Source organism: Lathamus discolor, unplaced genomic scaffold, assembly GCF_037157495.1.
Source record: "Lathamus discolor isolate bLatDis1 unplaced genomic scaffold, bLatDis1.hap1 Scaffold_51, whole genome shotgun sequence".
NCBI lineage: Eukaryota > Metazoa > Chordata > Aves > Psittaciformes > Psittacidae > Lathamus > Lathamus discolor.
In genome coordinates, this window is record NW_027069376.1 from 255,025 (window position 1) to 270,918 (window position 15,894).

At 53.2% G+C, this 15,894-nt stretch overlaps 1 protein-coding gene across 7 annotated transcripts in view; it reads left to right on the forward strand.

The window, feature by feature from the left end:
* Positions 1 to 271: 271 nt before the first annotated feature.
* Positions 272 to 15,894, forward strand: part of BRD4 (bromodomain containing 4) — a 46,140-nt gene continuing 30,517 nt past the window's right edge. For 2 of the 7 annotated variants that reach the window (XM_065664664.1, XM_065664662.1), the window contains exons 1-3: positions 1,004 to 1,106; positions 13,172 to 13,265; positions 14,736 to 14,852. In XM_065664664.1, coding sequence (XP_065520736.1) covers positions 14,833 to 14,852 — 20 coding nt within the window. In that variant the 5' untranslated portion in view covers positions 1,004 to 1,106; positions 13,172 to 13,265; positions 14,736 to 14,832. Of the gene's footprint in view, positions 442 to 1,003; positions 1,107 to 11,762; positions 11,948 to 13,171; positions 13,266 to 14,735; positions 14,853 to 15,894 lie in introns of those variants that run through there. The other 5 variants (XM_065664657.1, XM_065664661.1, XM_065664658.1 and 2 more) reach the window with 4 other exon arrangements.

Here is a 15,894-nt window from a genome sequence, read left to right on the forward strand (position 1 = left end):
ATTTGGGGATTTATCAGCCGGATACGGAGTAAAAACTTTGAGGTTTTTTTTTTTTCCCAAAATCCCCATTTTTTGCCCCTAAAACGGCAATAAATGGAACCATCTCCCCATGCACCAGGGGGAATGGGCTGGGGGGGGGGGCTGACGTCACGCCCGCGCGCGACGTCACCGTCCCGCGCCGCGCCCTCGTGATGTCACGCGGCGGGGCGCGACCGCCGGGGTGGGCGTGCCGCGGTGCGCCGTGACGTCAGGCGCAGCGCGGTGAGGTCAGTGCGGCGCCGCTGCCGGACCCGCTGCCCCTCGGTGCCCGGTTCCCCCCCTCCCCCTCCCTCTTCCTCCTCCTCCTCCTCCTCCTCCTCCTCCCCCCGCCGCCCTCGGCGCCCCCGGGACCCGGCCCCAGCGCTGCCCGTCCGGCCGCGCCCGCCGTCGCTGCCACCGGAGGTAAGAGCGGGGCCCGGTGACGGGAGCGGCGGCGCTGGGGCCCGGCGGGGGGGGGGGGGGGGCAGGCGTTAGCGGTGAAGGGGGGAGACGGCGGGGGGGGGGTTCGGGATTCACCAACGCCTCATACGTCGCCCCGCCGGCGTAACCCGCATTGCGTAATGCGGCCGCTGCGTCAGGGAGGCCTACGTAAAGTGCGTGCGCGGAGCCCGCCCGCAGGTTTGAGGCCTAGCTTGCGACAACGGCGTAAGGCGGTACGGAGGGGGGGCGGCCGCAGTTGGCGTAGCGGCGGTCACGCGCCGGGTGCGTAGGCTGCTGCGCAAAGAGGGGAGGGAGGGGGGCCGGAATCTCCGCGCACTACGCAGTTTGCGTAACCCCCGAGTGGGGCCCCCGCGGGCGGAGGGGAGTGTGCTCGCTGGGTTACGCCGCTTGCGTAAAGGCCGGCGCGCAGCTACGGCGTTTACGTCAGTGGGAAGGCGGCTTTACGCCGTTAGCGTAGCCGTCGCGGGGCCGCATTACGCCGTTGTCGGGCCGGTACGCAGAGTGCGTGCGGTGGGGCGGGGCGGCGCGGGGGCACTTCCTGCCGCCGCCATTTTGTCGGCGGACGGGAGGAGGAAGCGGCGGCTCCTGCGCGGAGGCAGCGGCCAGGCCCGGCCCCGCGGCCCGCGGTGAGTGACGCCGCCGCCGCCGGTCCCCGCCTCGGCCCCCGCCCGGGGGGGTCTCGGCCGGGGTTGGGGGGGACCGGGCCGGGCCTAGCGATGGGGGGGGTGGAGGCCTCCCGCCGCGCCGTTAGGCCTTAGGCCGCTCGCCCGCCTCCGCCCGGGCCCTGCGGCCGCTCGCCGGGCGCTGAGGAGGGGAGCGGACAACGGGCGCGATCGGAGCCGGGGGGCGAAGCGAGCGGGGCCGGGAGGCGATGGGTACCGGGCCGGTGTCCTTGTGGGGGCGCAGCCGTGAGGGCCGGAGCCGCTGCCCGCAGCAGCAGCCGCTGCAGCTGGGGATGGTCCCGGTGTACGCGTCCAGCGGGGCGGGTCGGGGCCCTCGGCTCCGTCTCCCCGTGGTTATTGACGGGTTTGGGTCGGTTCTCCGGCTGTTCCCTACTTCGGCTCCTTCCGCAGCCGCTCCGGCGCGGGGGGAGGCTCCGGAGCCGCTGTTGGGTGCGTTGGGGAAGGGGGACACCCGGTTCCTGCGGCAGGAATTGCCCTCAGGCGGCTCCCGCTCCCTTCCAGTGCGTGTTGGCTGGGGGAGATACGGCTTCGAGCGGCCGATTACCAGCAGGGAGTCAAACCCAGCTCCGTTAACCCCCACGCCGCTTCCCCGTTGGTTTCCCATTGCCCCCAATGCTTTCCCATCCTAAAAGCTTCACGAATCGTTCTTATTCCCGATGAGCTTAAAGCTTCCTGGCTTTCCGCAGCGGTATTCCCAAGGAAGCTCCTTCAATCCCTGTTATCCTTCGTACAAACAGCTCCCAGCGTGGTTTACGGGTCAGCACAGCGCCGTTGCTCCTAGGGATGCGTGTTATCGTGTCAGGCATTAAGCTGCTCATTCAAACCGTAATGAATGTGTGGGACACCCACTTGGATGACGAGCTTCTGCTTCCTGCCACCGTTTTGGGGTCGTTTGGGTGGTTTTGACCACTTGTTGGCGTTTTAGAGGTTTCTTTCACCTGTTTGTGCTTTGGGTTAAGTTTGTCTCGGCCAAATTGAGCCCTTTTTAGGCAGGAAAAGGACCCAGAGTGCTTTGGGTGACTAAACCAGGGGTGGTTTTAAGCCCTCAAACCCATTTGAGGCCACAGTGATTCATCGCTGGTGGGCTCGTTGCTAATGGCAGTGGATGCACGGCACTGGGTGTTCCCGGTGCCAGGTGGTCGCTGCTATTACACCGGGGCCTTTTTGTGCTTCCAAGCATGGAAAGCGGTGAATTCCTGACTGCAGGCAGCCCTCGCGTCCCGGCGCAATTCCCTGGATTGTTTCAGCCCCCTCTGACTGCATGGATTACTCAAAGCCGGGTAACTGTTGTTGCTGCGGTATCTGATGCGTGTAGCGGAGGTGATGGGCTCTTACCTCCGTTGCTAGTAAAGCATCTCAAGTGTGAATCCCGTTCCTGCTTGAAGAGGAAACGGGGATTGAGTTTGGTTGGGATTGGGATCCAACCTGAAATGCGGAAACGACCGGGAATGCTGCCGTTTTGCTCTTAAATGTAGTAAATGTAATCGGGAAGCCTTGGTGTTAAACGGGGAGCTGGGCTCAGGTGCATGGAGCCAGCCCCCTTCGTTAACCATTCCTGGATGTTCTGGCATCATTTCTCCAAAGTAAACTCCAGGCTGGATTGGGATCTGCTGGCTCTGGTTCAGGAATGTGAACCAGTGCTCTGCAGGGAGCCCTTTCACCTTAACCCCAAGTGCAGCAAAACCAGGCTGGTGATGATGCTTTATGGAGGTATTCCCTGGATTTGGTGGTGAAGGGGATGGATAAAGGTGCATCCCGGTCGTGTTCCTTTGCTGCTTGTAGGGATGGGACCTCATCAGAGGGAATGTTCCTTCTTAAATATAGAAGGGGCACAAGAATAGGGTGGATCCTGGGGTGGGAGATGGCTGTAACCCAACCACAGCAGCTTGGGGCAGCTCTTCCCAGCCCAGATCCCTGTGGGAATGCCAGGTGAGGGACATGGATATGCACAGGGAAGGGAAAACGACCGCTGCCAGCTCTGGGAAGGGGTAGTGTCACCACACACTGAATCTGAGCCTGAATCATGTCTCTGCTTCAGCTCAAGCAACGGGATGGAATGAATGGGGGAAGGAATTGCCCCCATCCAGGTTTGAATCCCGGTTTTCAGCTGGGTTTGGAGCCTTTTTGCGATGGGAAGGAGGAAAGCCGGGTCTCCGGAAGCTTGCAAGGGAAATGCAGAGGGGTTTGGGGGTGTAATTGAATAATGGGTATTTTCCAGCTCTCTGCCATCTAAATCCAAGAGCTTTGGGAGCACCATCGGGCGCGCTGCCGGGTTGGATGGGGTGAGGATTAGTGGGATTCAAAGAGCAGCTCTGCAGAGCGGATGTGAAAGGGGAAGCTGCCCGGCAGAGCCGGGCCATCCCAGCACAGGGAGCTCACGTGGATCCCCTTTCCTCTCTGAGATGAGCCCTGGGCTGCTTCAGATCCAAGCGGAACAGCACAATGACTTCCTTTAGTCGGGATTAAGATGACACAAGCCATGAAGGAATCCTCATCTTACTCTAAAACTTCCATAAGCAAGTGATGGTTAAATCACAGCAATGGGAAAAGGGACCAGGATCCTGCTGGACCCACATCCCAATGGATTTATCCCTAGTGGAGCAGCGGTGCGGAGGGTTTGTGGCTCTCACTCCTATTGAGCGAGGTGGGATGTTCTGGGGTGAAACCACCCTCTTTTTTTGATGAAATAGTCGATATTTAGTTCGGTATTCACTAAATCTCCGTTGGGAGCAAATACCCAAAGGCTGGTTTAGGTCAAGAGTGAAGTGAAATTCCAGCCCAGGGAATTCTGCTCCAAGCAGCACCTCTGGGAGCTCCGAATTGGGAAGTGTGGACAAAGTGTCCTTAACATGCTACAGGCTTGTGGTGGCTTAATCCATGTCTTCTGTCTTACAGCAGACGTGTCCACACAGGGAAAACACCATTGGGATAACGGGCTTTCCCTACCGATCTTGGAGCATCAAGGGAAAGGTGTTGGGATGGGGGAAGGATGAGGCTGAAGTGAGGCTGAAATTCCCACTTGGGAACAGGGAGAGGGACCCTCCGAGACCCAAAACTCCTTTTAGGTGCATTTCATCTCTCTCTTGTGATATCTTACAGCTTCTCCTTAAGGAATGTCGTGCTGAGTGTTGCTTTCATGGGAAAATAGGGTTTATCCCAAATCATTGGGACCAAAGCATTTGGGAAGTGCCGGCCTGTGTTGGAGGAGCAAAACTTGTCTCATGGGTTTCCCAGTCACTGTTTTAAAGGGAGGGAGCAGCTCCGTTGCCATTCCTGGTATATTTAGGAGGAATTCTGTCCTGTTGTTCCAGCGAGTGGGAGGAGAGTAACTGATTATTCCTGTTCCGAAGGCTGGGATAGCCCAGCCCTGCCTCTTGCTCCGGAGGAGGGAGATGGCACCAGTCCAGGGCCACATCCAACAACCTTAAAGCAGCAGCATCCAACCAACCCAGAGCAGGAACCTTGGGCAAACTTCCTGAAAGCAGGAATTCCGTCAGCAGTGGCCAGCCTTGAAATGTGGGGGGTTGAATGTTGGCTTCCTGATATTCCTGACGTAGGGAAGGAGGGAGCTGATCAGCAAAGCTAAACCTAAAGCTTGGGTTTAGCTCAGCTACGTTGTTGGTAGGAGAGATTTGAAGCCTGATGGAGCTTCTGTATAGCAGCAACAGCAAACCCAGGAGGTGAAAATGGGTGGGTTTAAGGCAAAACACCCCAAAACCTGGTGCCACATCTAAATGTGGATGTTGGATTTAAAGGAGATTGGAGTGATTTGAACCCATCAAGCGGCTTCTGGGGCGGTTGTTGGAATAAAAGCAACCCAAAACTCAGTTTATTTGCCTTAAAAAGCCTAAAGTTGGGCTCAGGCGGGTGCTGATGGAGCAATTTGTGGTTGATGTGGATTGAAAGTGGGAATTACAGGTCAGGTGCTGCTTCAACCTGACTCATGTTAATAGAGGTGTAATGAAGCAGTCGTGTTTAAAGGGGCTTTTACAGTATCGGCTTCATTCCATGTTGGCTTTCCTAAGTGAGATCTGGGATTAAACCAAGCCTGGAAGCTGGAATTCTATCCCACTTCCTCATTCAAACATCATTTAAACCCATTTGAGCCCTTTACCTGAGACCCACCAACAGGCACGATCCTCAAATTCCTAATAAATGGGATATCTGAAAGGGGATGCAATAAGTGAACTATTTAAGGAGCACTTTGCAATTTGCTGTTGGTTTTATCTCCTTCCCCTCCATCGGTAGCAGCCACTTGGGAAGAGGTGAATCCTTAAGGAAAAGCGGGAAGAAGGTGGGATATTGGGAGAAATTAGGTGGTTTTGTAGCTGGTTTTCTACACTGTGCGCCAAAAGAGCCAGCATTTGGCTCAGGTTTAATACAACCTGGGTTTAGTTAAACCTGGTGCTTGGGTCTGTTCCCATTCCACGGCTGGCTCCATAGGGAAGGAGGCTCTAGGTAGCAGGAGCTGATCCATGCTCTCTTGGGGCAGTTTTGGGTTCAAAAGCAGCAAAAATAGCACAGAGCAAGTGATGTTTTTTGCCCTTTCCCGTTCCTTGGAGTCACCAACGGGCCTTGGTTCATCTTTGGGTCAATCCCAGCTTTAGGCAAGATCACTTGAACCCTAAAACCTGGGGAAGTGGAGGTGATCCCAGTGGGAATTCCAAGGGATTTGTGCCCAGAGAAGCTGTGGCTGCCCCATCCCTGGCAGTGTTCAAGACCAGGTTGGAGCATCCTGCTCGAATGGAAGGTATCCCTGGCTATGAGAAGGTATCTAATGGAAGGTATTCCAGGGGGCTGGAGCTGAATGGTGATCCCCAAAGACCTTTGCCCAGATGTTTTGGGACCTTTATCCTTGCGGTTTATCCTTCACTGAGGGTTATTATGGGCTGGGAGAAGAGCTGGGGCAGCCAGTGGCAGCACAGGCCACTGTTCCATAGGGAATAGCTCCTCTTCCATGCTTTCCTGGTGGCTGGAAGGGATGGGATGCTGCTGCCTCTTTCTATGCTTGGCTCAAGTGGAGGTTTTGGGCTTAACCCTTGCAGCTGCTTGTCCTGCAGGAAGAGCTGAGCATGGACAGATCTTCCCTGCGACTGTCCTCAGCAAAATCCCTCTTTTGGGAATATTTCTATCCCTTGGGCTGTGCTTGGAACTGGCACAGCCAGAGGGGAGAGTTTAAGGTTTCTATTGTTCGAACCCAGCACAAGGGCACTGTGTTGAAACCTCTTCCAGGCTGGCTTTGTGCACTCCGGTTTTCCCTTTTCCTCACATTTTTTGTTGCAGGATTCCTGTTTTCTTCCCTTTTTCCCAGGGAACACACAATGCAGCAAGTTAAAACCTCCACCAGGCCTAACAAAGCCCCGTTCCTGTAGCACATTCCTTCTTGGAATCCCTTTCTATGCTCATTTGAGGAGCTGAAGAGGTATTAAAGTGAGGAATAACCCTTGGAAAGGAATCATATCCTTGGGGCAGGAAGTTCTGGGAATGGAGGGCTGGTTCTGCTACTCAGGTTTCCTCTTTACACTCGAAGCCGGGCTTAAAGTCCCTTTTAGTCCCCACCCGCAGCCCTTACATGCATAAGAGCAATGGGACCCATGGGGTGTCCTTCATGAGTGGGGATTCAGTGAAGATACTCAACAGAAAGGATGGTGTTGGGCTGCACACAGGAACTGCTGGGAGACAGCTCCAGCATTCCCCAGCTCAGGAATCATGGAATCATAGGATAGTTAGGGTTGGAAAGGCCCTTAAGGTCATCTAATTCCAACCACTTGCCGTGGACACCTCTTCGTTATTCCCGAGTACCTGAAAACCGGTTGTAGTTGGTCTTGTTTTGGAAAGGGATGATGGGAAAGGAGCGGAATTCATGGGGTCATGGAATGGGTTGAGAAGGGACCTTAAAACTCATCCATGGCCATGGGCAGGGGTACCTTCCACTAGAGCAGGATGCTCCAAGCCCCATCCAGCCTGAACACTGCCAGGGATGGAGCCTTCTCCCTCCACCCCATCCCAGTGTCCCAGCACCCATTTATGGTCTTTTCCTGACAGGTTTTCCTACCAAAAAACCCATAAACCACTAAATTCATTGTCCTGGTTCCTCCTGTAAGGATCCAGGTGCAGCTCGGCCAGGGGAATCTCTTTGCCAGCACTTCCCAGGTTGGAAACCCTTTGCCGAGCTGGTTTAGCCGGTTTTCCTGGGATCCTCCTGCATGTTGGGTTCTGAGGGAAGCATCAGATTTAGGATGTGAAGCCTGAATTTTGGGAAGAATCAATGGTTTTAGGGCTAATTTTCATGTTCCTCTTATGGAGCTGCTGCTGAGGGTTGGACCCAGCCATGTGCAGCATCAGGTGGGGAGTGTAAAACCAGCTTTGCTTCCATCAGCAGCCATAACCTCCTCATACAGCACTGGAACAGGGATCTGTAACCAGGATCCAAAGGTTCCTCCAACCCAATCCCAGCCTCCAAAGTGGGGATTTGATCTGCTCCCGTTAATTCCATGTGTGTGCATGTGCTACAGTGTGGTTGGGATTGCGATGAAGGATCAGATTGGCTCAAAGCAGCTTGGTTTGGAAGGTGGGGCTGTGCTGAATCCACCCCATGGAGCTGGGTGTCTCAGCAAGGTTTTCCCCACCTCTGCATGAGATGGATGGGAGTGACACTGGGAATGCCTTTGCTTAATTCCCACTTCAAGGAAGCAAATGGGAAGAAACCAGTTTAAAACCCTTTCAGTCACTTCATCCTCTTGAGTCCTGATGGGCAAAGAGGGGGAATAATCTGGAGCGAAAATTCCCTTAAACCTGGCACAAGGAATATTCACTGGTCCAGAGGTTTCCTGGGATTGTTGTGCTTGGCTGGGGTTGGGATTAGGTCCATTTCCAGCCTGTCATTCCTGCAGGAGCTCCATGCTCAGTTGTTTAGGGAGCTCAGGGCTGGCCTGGGGAGAAGGGATGAACCCAGGTTTGAGCTTTGCTGCTCGCCCAGAGCTCAACGTCACCGCTATTCCTGCTGTTCCAGGCCATGATTCCCAACTTCGTGCTGCTCCCAAACCCCCGGCAGGATCCTTTGGGAATGACTTGGGGTGTAATTAAGAGTTATTTTGGGCACGATCCCGTTCCCCCTGGGGGAAGAGCGAAGGGGAAGGTGTGGTGCTGGGCAGGACACACTTTGATCTCTGTGTTTTCCACTTGCGCTTTCCCCTCTGCCTGTGGAATCACTGGAATGGGGTGGGGAAAAGGAGGAGGAAGAGGGAAAAGGGGGAAAACCAGCATGTATTCCACTGTTGCTGGTGGGATTGCACATTGGAAGTGGGGAAGTGGACACGAGGACCACAGAGCTGGGTCTGGCTATAGAATAAAGGGTCTCTTCTTGTTTAGAGCTGTGGGCAGGGGAGGAAATGGTGGGAATGGGTCTTTGCTTAAGAGATCCTGCTCTTAAAAGGACCTGGAATGACTGCCAAGCCTTGGATATCACCCAAGTCCTATCTGGATTCGTGGTGCTTTGCTTTTGGCCTCCCAACTGGTTCTGTTTGCTCTTGACCTTGCCTTGTCCTGTCTTAGCTCAGCTTCCAGCTGGGATTTGCTGGGAAAGGCCCTTTGGGAACCCTGTGTTCTCCCAGGCTATTGATAGCGGCTGAAAGATGCGATGCTGAGCGGTTGTGGGCTCTGTATCTACAGCCATGAGCTCAGGATTCCGGTTTGGAGCCTAAAATGGGCTTCTAAGGAAGCCTGGTCTGGAGAGAGGATCATAATCCTTCTGTATCCCAGCTATTTTAGCAGGAAATTGCCTTCTGGATGTTCATTTGAAGCCTGGTGTTTGATCCCGCATCCTTCAGGAGCTCAGGGTTAACCCTTAGGTCCAGTTTGCTCTTTAATCCGAGCTCAAGGAGCTCACCTCCAGCTAGTCCAGGCTGAGGTGAGTAACTTACTCCAGGGTGAGGATTAACAGGAACATCCCAGTGCTTCCTGCACCTCGGAGCGAACCCATCCGGATGTGTCCTCCCCACTCCTCCTGGAGAAAGCTCCTCCTGATTCACAGTGAGTTGGGTTCCTCATTCCCCTGATGAGTCCTCAAATCCCTGTTTAATGAGGAGGAGCTTGGAGCCAGCTCCCGGAGCTCATTCCTGCTCCAGGGCACGCTGACCCCGATGTGGATCACTGCCTTTCCTTCTCCACTCCCATTTGGGTTGAAGTGGGAATGGAAACACGCTCTCCATGTTGCATCACCCGGCTGCTTACTCACTGAATGTCTTCCCTCCTGGAGAACGGTTGAGCTTGGTGCCCATTGCTCCGGTTAGAAACATTCCCATTCCTCTTCCCATGCTTAATACAACGTGGTGGCTCCTCATGCTCCACTCTTAGGAATTAATGGGATAAAAGCTGCCTTTTCTGGCTGCAGCCTCAAGCTTAGGAAGCTCCTGGCCAGGAGTGAGCCCCATGAAGAAGGGAAGGAGGAGCCATTCCAGCTTGTCCCAGTCACATCCCAGCGCTGCTCCCGCTTGGCATTTTCAGGTCTTTCCAGCCTGTCTCTGCAATGAAGAGAAGGAAAACTCCTCATTCCCGAGGGCAGATAGGTTGGGAGCCTCTTGACCAGGCAGAAATGGGAATATGAAGCCAGCTCCCTGCTTTTTGGGCCGTTCCCATCTGGTTTTCCCTCCACACCTTTGCTTTGGCTTCTTAAGCCTTGAAAGAGTTAATGGTGCAGACCCTGGGCCTATGGGTCCAGCCAGCGCCTCTGAGCTGCAGGATATGGGATGAAATCCATGGATCCATGCGTGGAGCTGGATTCTCCCAGAAGTGAAAGGATTTGAGGCTAAACTGGAAAACCTCTTCCTGGGCTCTGGGGCTTTGATGGGCACTTGCAGCCTGGGAGCTGGTTGGGGACCTGAATTGAATCTCATTCCTGATGTATTAAAGCACTTTCCCTCTATTAAATCCATGATTCCAACTTTAAATCCGGCTTTTGGCACACGGGATGGGGGGAAATTTGTTCTGGTTGTCTCAAGAATGAGGAAAAACTTGAGATTTGCCCTGATTTTAAGTGGGATTTTGAGCTTCCTACCTCGGATTTCCCTTATGCAGCACATTGGATCCCTGTTTTCCCAACATGAAGTACCCGGTACTGCCTGGATGCAGCTGGGATTTGGTTCCCCAGGGCTTAGGATCCCACAATAGGAATTCCAGGGAGTTTGGTGCACATTGCCTCCTGTTCAGGCTTCATCCAGACCTGGATTTAGTTCAGTGCTGGTGTCTGTGGCTCAGGTGGGGATAAGGAGGAGGAAAACCATTCCTGGTATCCGAAACACTCGTAATTCCCACTTTTATTACCCACTGCTTTGCTGGCTTTTCCTGGGAAAAGCTTTGTCCAAGGCTTTAGCCCTCATGCGTGGTTTAAAATGTATGGACTCACACTTTGGATCAACAAAACATCCCCAAGTGGCTTTGGATGTTGATGTGGGAATTCAGGGATCCAGGTGGATCAGAACTGCTCGTTTCAAGTGCAGTTCCTGGATCAGATTCCACCTTTTCCCTTTCCTTTGTTTGTGGTGTTGGGAATCTTGGGAATCTTGAGAATCGAGGACCCTGGCTCTGTGCTGGGAGCAGGGCTCTCCTGTTGCCATTCCAGTGGGGATCTCAGGGTGAAAACATTGGAAGCAGTCGGACTTTTACTATAAACCACAACTTCAGAATAAAAATAGCTCCATGTGGGAAGTTGGGAACCACTGAGTGGAAAAAATCCACTTTGGAAGCATCCAGGTGGGGTTTCCCCCCCTCATTTTGCTGGAAAACTGAGGATTTAATACTCATTTACACACACTTGGATATCGGGGGGGGGGGGCCTGTAGAGCATCACTTGTGTGTTAGAGGTGGCTGGAGCACAAAATCCATATGGAAAACGGCCTTTCCAGCTGAGCTCTGTGTCCTGGTGCTGGATGCATCCCCTGGAGCGCAGCCTGCATGGAGATAAGCCTCCCAGACGCAATAAGTGCCTTTGGAAGGACATCGGCTCCAGGCGGCCTTGTTGCACCCAGCATGGGGTGATGTGTCCCATGGAGGCCTTGGATGTCTGGGTGCTGGTTACCTCCTGCTTGGCTGTGTACAGGGAGAAGAGGCTCAAATGGAGAGGCGAAGAGTGATCAGCAGTGATTTCATTTGGGAGATGATCCCTTCTTGAGGGGCTTCATGGAATCTGGGAATGGTTTGGGTCGGAAGGGACCTTAAAGCTCAGCCAGTTCCAACCCTCTTGTCACCTCCCAATACTTGACCAATACTAGAAATCATCCCAGTAAGTCCCATTTGCGGGCTCTACATGGATCATTTACAGGGTTTTTGCCTTGCTCTCTGCCTTCTTCAAAGGGAAAAATCCTCATTTTCCCCCTTTTTTTGTGTTTTATCCTTTCCACCCCTTTCTTCAAGTCTGGACTTCACTCACTGCTGAGGACTGAAACCTTTTCCCCATCTTAATGTGATTCCTGCTCATTCCCATGTATTCCAATGGGGGAAAAAAGCAGGAAAACTGGTGGCATAAACCCTTTAAATCACCATGGTTTAGTGGGGGTTGTAGCTACAACCCTCAGTAGGAGACCTGGTGTCTTCTCCCTATAGCAGGTGATGTTCTTGGAGCTGCTGAAGCCACACAGAGGATACTGGAGGAGGAACACAAGCTCCTGCATCTGCAAGAGGAAAACCAACCTGTGCTTGTGATTTAATCCAGTTTATGCTGTCAGATAAGTGGGATTAGTGCTAGGAATGTGATCCATGTTGTTTGTGGAGCAGGTCTGTTAATGCAGGTAGGTGTGGGACAGCAGTCCTGGTGGAACTGGGGGGGTGGGGGGGTTGCCATCATCCTGGTGGAATTAGGAGGGTTTGAAGGTTTCAGATCCCTAAAAGGGCCTCAAGTGGCTGGGATGGCCCATGAGCTGTATCAGGAAGCACAGGGAGGTAGGAGCAGGGGGGGTATTCCAGGACCCATGTGGATTTACCTCCCTGCAGGGCTGTGAGTGTCCTTCCTGCTGCTTTGTGTCCGTCTTCCTCCAGGCTGGGCTTTGTTAGGAGTAAAGGGGGAGTAGAGCTCTCCTAAGATCAGCTTCAGCCTCCACAGTGGCTGTAGAGTGACCAAGCCCTGAGCAACCTGATGGAAAGCAGGAGACCTCCAGAATTCCCTTGGGATTCCTCATCCCAGGGCAGGCTCAACCTCCTGCACCTTTCTAGGGCTGAGCTTAGAGTGAGTCAGGGCTGTTAAGATGGTCCTTAGGCTTTTGTATGCCTTAAATGTGCTGAATTCCCTTTGCTGGGGGGTGGGGGGGATATATATGTCACATCTCCCATGTCCTTCATGGCCTGTCCTGCCCCCAGAATGGAATTAAAGCCCCTGAAAATGGAATTAAAGCTGGGTTTTATAGAGTTTAATGTATTTGGATGTGGTGAGGTGGCTCTGGGGGTGTGGGGAGCGCATCATGGCAGTGTTAAACCAGTGTTGGTCATGGTTCCAGTCGTCTTCCAGGGGTTGTCTTTGTGGTACAAGCTTAAACCTCATCTGTGGTGCTTTGTTAGGTGATTCCCATTGCGAGGTGGAGCACAAGTGGGGCTCAGCACCTCTTGTAAGTTGCTAAATCAGGCTTTGAGATGCTTGGGTCGGGTTAAATCCAGGTCTTCCCTAAGTTAAACCCGGCTTAAACAACTGGAAAGGGCTTTATGGGCTGGGAGGGGCTTTATGTGGAGCCTAGAGGTGAAGCTGTGCTTGTGGAAGCTCTCAATGAGCCGTGATGGGTTTGTGAGCTCAGATTAACTGCTTCTCGCTTGGGTGATGGAGCTGGACCATTGTCTTGGATCCTTCCCCAGTCCCCACCCGCGCTGTGCCCACTTCTCACCACCTCATTCCTGGTTTTCCAACCCATGCATATCCCATCCTATGGATAAAGGCAGAGACATGGAGAGCAGAAAGCAAAGGGTTGGGGTTCATCCTGCCTTTGGGCTCTGATGCTGAGTTAATGCTCATTTCTTTTCCCTTCCAGATCTTTCTTTCAATAGTAGCCTCGAAAATGAAGGTCAGAGGGTTCAGCTGGTGAAGAAGAACTGAAAACCTCGAAGGGTCAACTCAGATTTCAGGTCAGGATCCCAAGTTGCTGGAGTATTCCCAGCTTTTGGGGGTGTCAAGCAGGACTGCGGGGGTGGTTTACAGCCAGAGTGCTTTGGATGGAGTTAACCTCAGGCAGGATGCAGGGGGCACATCCCTGGCTTTGCCAGAGATGGGATTCCGTGAACCTTCATCCTGTTGTGGGGATGTGGAGCTGGATCTCCCTTGGTTGTCCTGCTGCTTTGTGGGATCATAGAACCATTTAGGCTGCAGAAGACCTTTAAGATTGAGTCTAACCATTAGTCTGGCACTCCCAACTCTACCACTAAGCCACGTCCCTCACATCCCTTAAATCCCTCCTGGAATGGTTTGAGGCTGCTTTTCCCACGGAGCTGATTCCAGCAGGGAGAAACAGGGGCAGGGAGAAGCTTCACAGCACAAAATAACTCAGTTTCCGGGATCTTGGTGTATTCCTGGGGCATTTCACACCCTCAGACAGGAGTTTCCTGTTTCCACATCCATGTGCAGCTCCATCTCCCACACCTCTTGGTGCTTTGAGCCACTCCAGGTTGTCCCCCCATGGCCACCACTGAGGCTGAATTTGGCCATTTTGAGTTCGTTTGGGTTTGGACATCTCTGATGGGTGCCAGCAGCGCTTGCAGAGCTGCCTTCTCCTGAGGGCTTGGATTCCAGGCAGCACTGCAAAACAGGAGACAGCCTTAAGGCTCATCCAGCTCCGAGCCTGGCCAGGGGTGGAGCATCCAAATCGTCTCCATTCAACCCATCCCAGTGTCCCACCACCCTCACAGGGAAGAACTTCTTCCCGGTATGCCATCTAACTCTTCCTATTGGAAGCTGTTCCTTCTCATCCCATCCCTTGGCCAAAGCCCCTCTCCGGGTTTCCTGTAGCCCCTTTAGGCACTGGAGCTGCTCTAAGGTCTTCCCTTAAGGAGCCTTCTCCAGGCTGAACCAGCCCAGCTCTCCCAGCCTGGCTCCAGCCCTTGCAGCATTTCCATGACCTCCTCTGAACTCACTCCAACAGCTCCATGTCCCTCTCATGTGTGCCCATGGCATCGATATCCATGGTTTTAGGGATGAAATGAGCTTGGGATGAGTTGGGATGATGCTGCTGGGAATGAGACCGCACGCCCCTTGAGGGAAAAGAAGTGCTTGACTTTGATAACACAGGAGGAAGGTGGTGGGATCCTTCCAAAAGACCCAGTGTGGGATAAATGCAAGGATAAATATGTGGAAGAAACCAGTCTTGGGTCTTGAACGGATGAATTTCAGGAATATGCTTGTCTAAAAGGAGGAAAAATGCCTGGGAAAAGCTTAACTACGGTGTCAACTCCTTGTTTTTCCATTGGTGCCCCATGTTTGCAGGGGTCTGTTGGCTCCTTTCCTGCCCTGGAGTATTGAGAAGTACCTTTTTCTCTGGAGGTACCTTTGTTTCGGATGCCTTTGGTTGCTGCCTTGGCTTAACTGCTTGTTTCTTCCCTCAGATACGGTATCTGAAGGCATCTGTGCCTGAAGCCACGGAAGATAGATGGACAAGCCAAGCAACTTCTGACTCTGCATCATTTTCTGGGGCAAAATTCTATGGCAATGTATCCTACAAGGTAAAGTAGCTCCTTGCAGTGAACAGAGGGTTCCTTGTGCTTGGCCAAGAGCAGTTTATCCCTTGGGAGCTTCCCTTTAATGTGCATCCCAGAGGAATCGGCACCACCCCTAAGCATAAAGTGATGCTTCCCCTCACTTGGAGGCCTGGAGTTAAACCTATCATGTAAAGACCAAGGTGTGCCCTGGGGTGTGAGGGTGCTCAGGGTTAGATTTAGACCAGTTAAAGCCATGGACCACAGCTGAGGGACATAGGAGGTCAGATTGCTTCATATCTCTGGCTTGTTCCTCTCTGTGGTCCATGTGGAGAGCCCATTCATGACCAGAGCAATGGGGCTGCTCTAAGGCATAAGAATATGAACCCAAACCCAAATTCAGAGCTGCATGTCTTAAGCTTAACATGTGCTCAGCATTAAACTGGACAATGGGCACATCCTGGAGGGGATTACTTACCCAAAGATGGCCTACCTAGATGATCTACCTGAAGATCATCTACCTAAAGGCTTGTCAGCCTAGATTATAGACCTAAAGGTGATCATCTCCTAAATCACTTACAAAAGCAGACACTATGAATCAGATGTGGGTCTGCGCGCTGCATGGTCCAGCTGAAGCATCTCATGAAAGCTCAGCATCCACCTAAAAGACAGATTTGGGCATGAAATCGGGGTTAGCTGACCCATGGTGGTGGGGACTACTGAGGAGCTGAAAGGAGATCCATGTCTCGCCTTGCGTTCCTTTAGTGGGGCTCAAAGTTGACCAACACCAGCTTAAGGTCTCTTCTGGTGTTGGCAAACTCAGCCCTGGAGCTGAAGGTAGTTCCTGTCAAGAGTCAGCAGCGTTTGAAGCCTGTGGAGAACATTTGAGGTCCTTTTGGCCACATTAGGCAAGAACAGGGTTAAAACGGGAGCAGAGAGGGCACCGCTGACTCCTGGCCATGGAATTACCTTGGAACGTCCTTTCTTACCCATCTCACATCATTTGTTGGGCCCAAGCAAGTGGGGCCCAAGCTCAGGTTGCCTGAGGTGCTCTGATGGAGCTCCACCA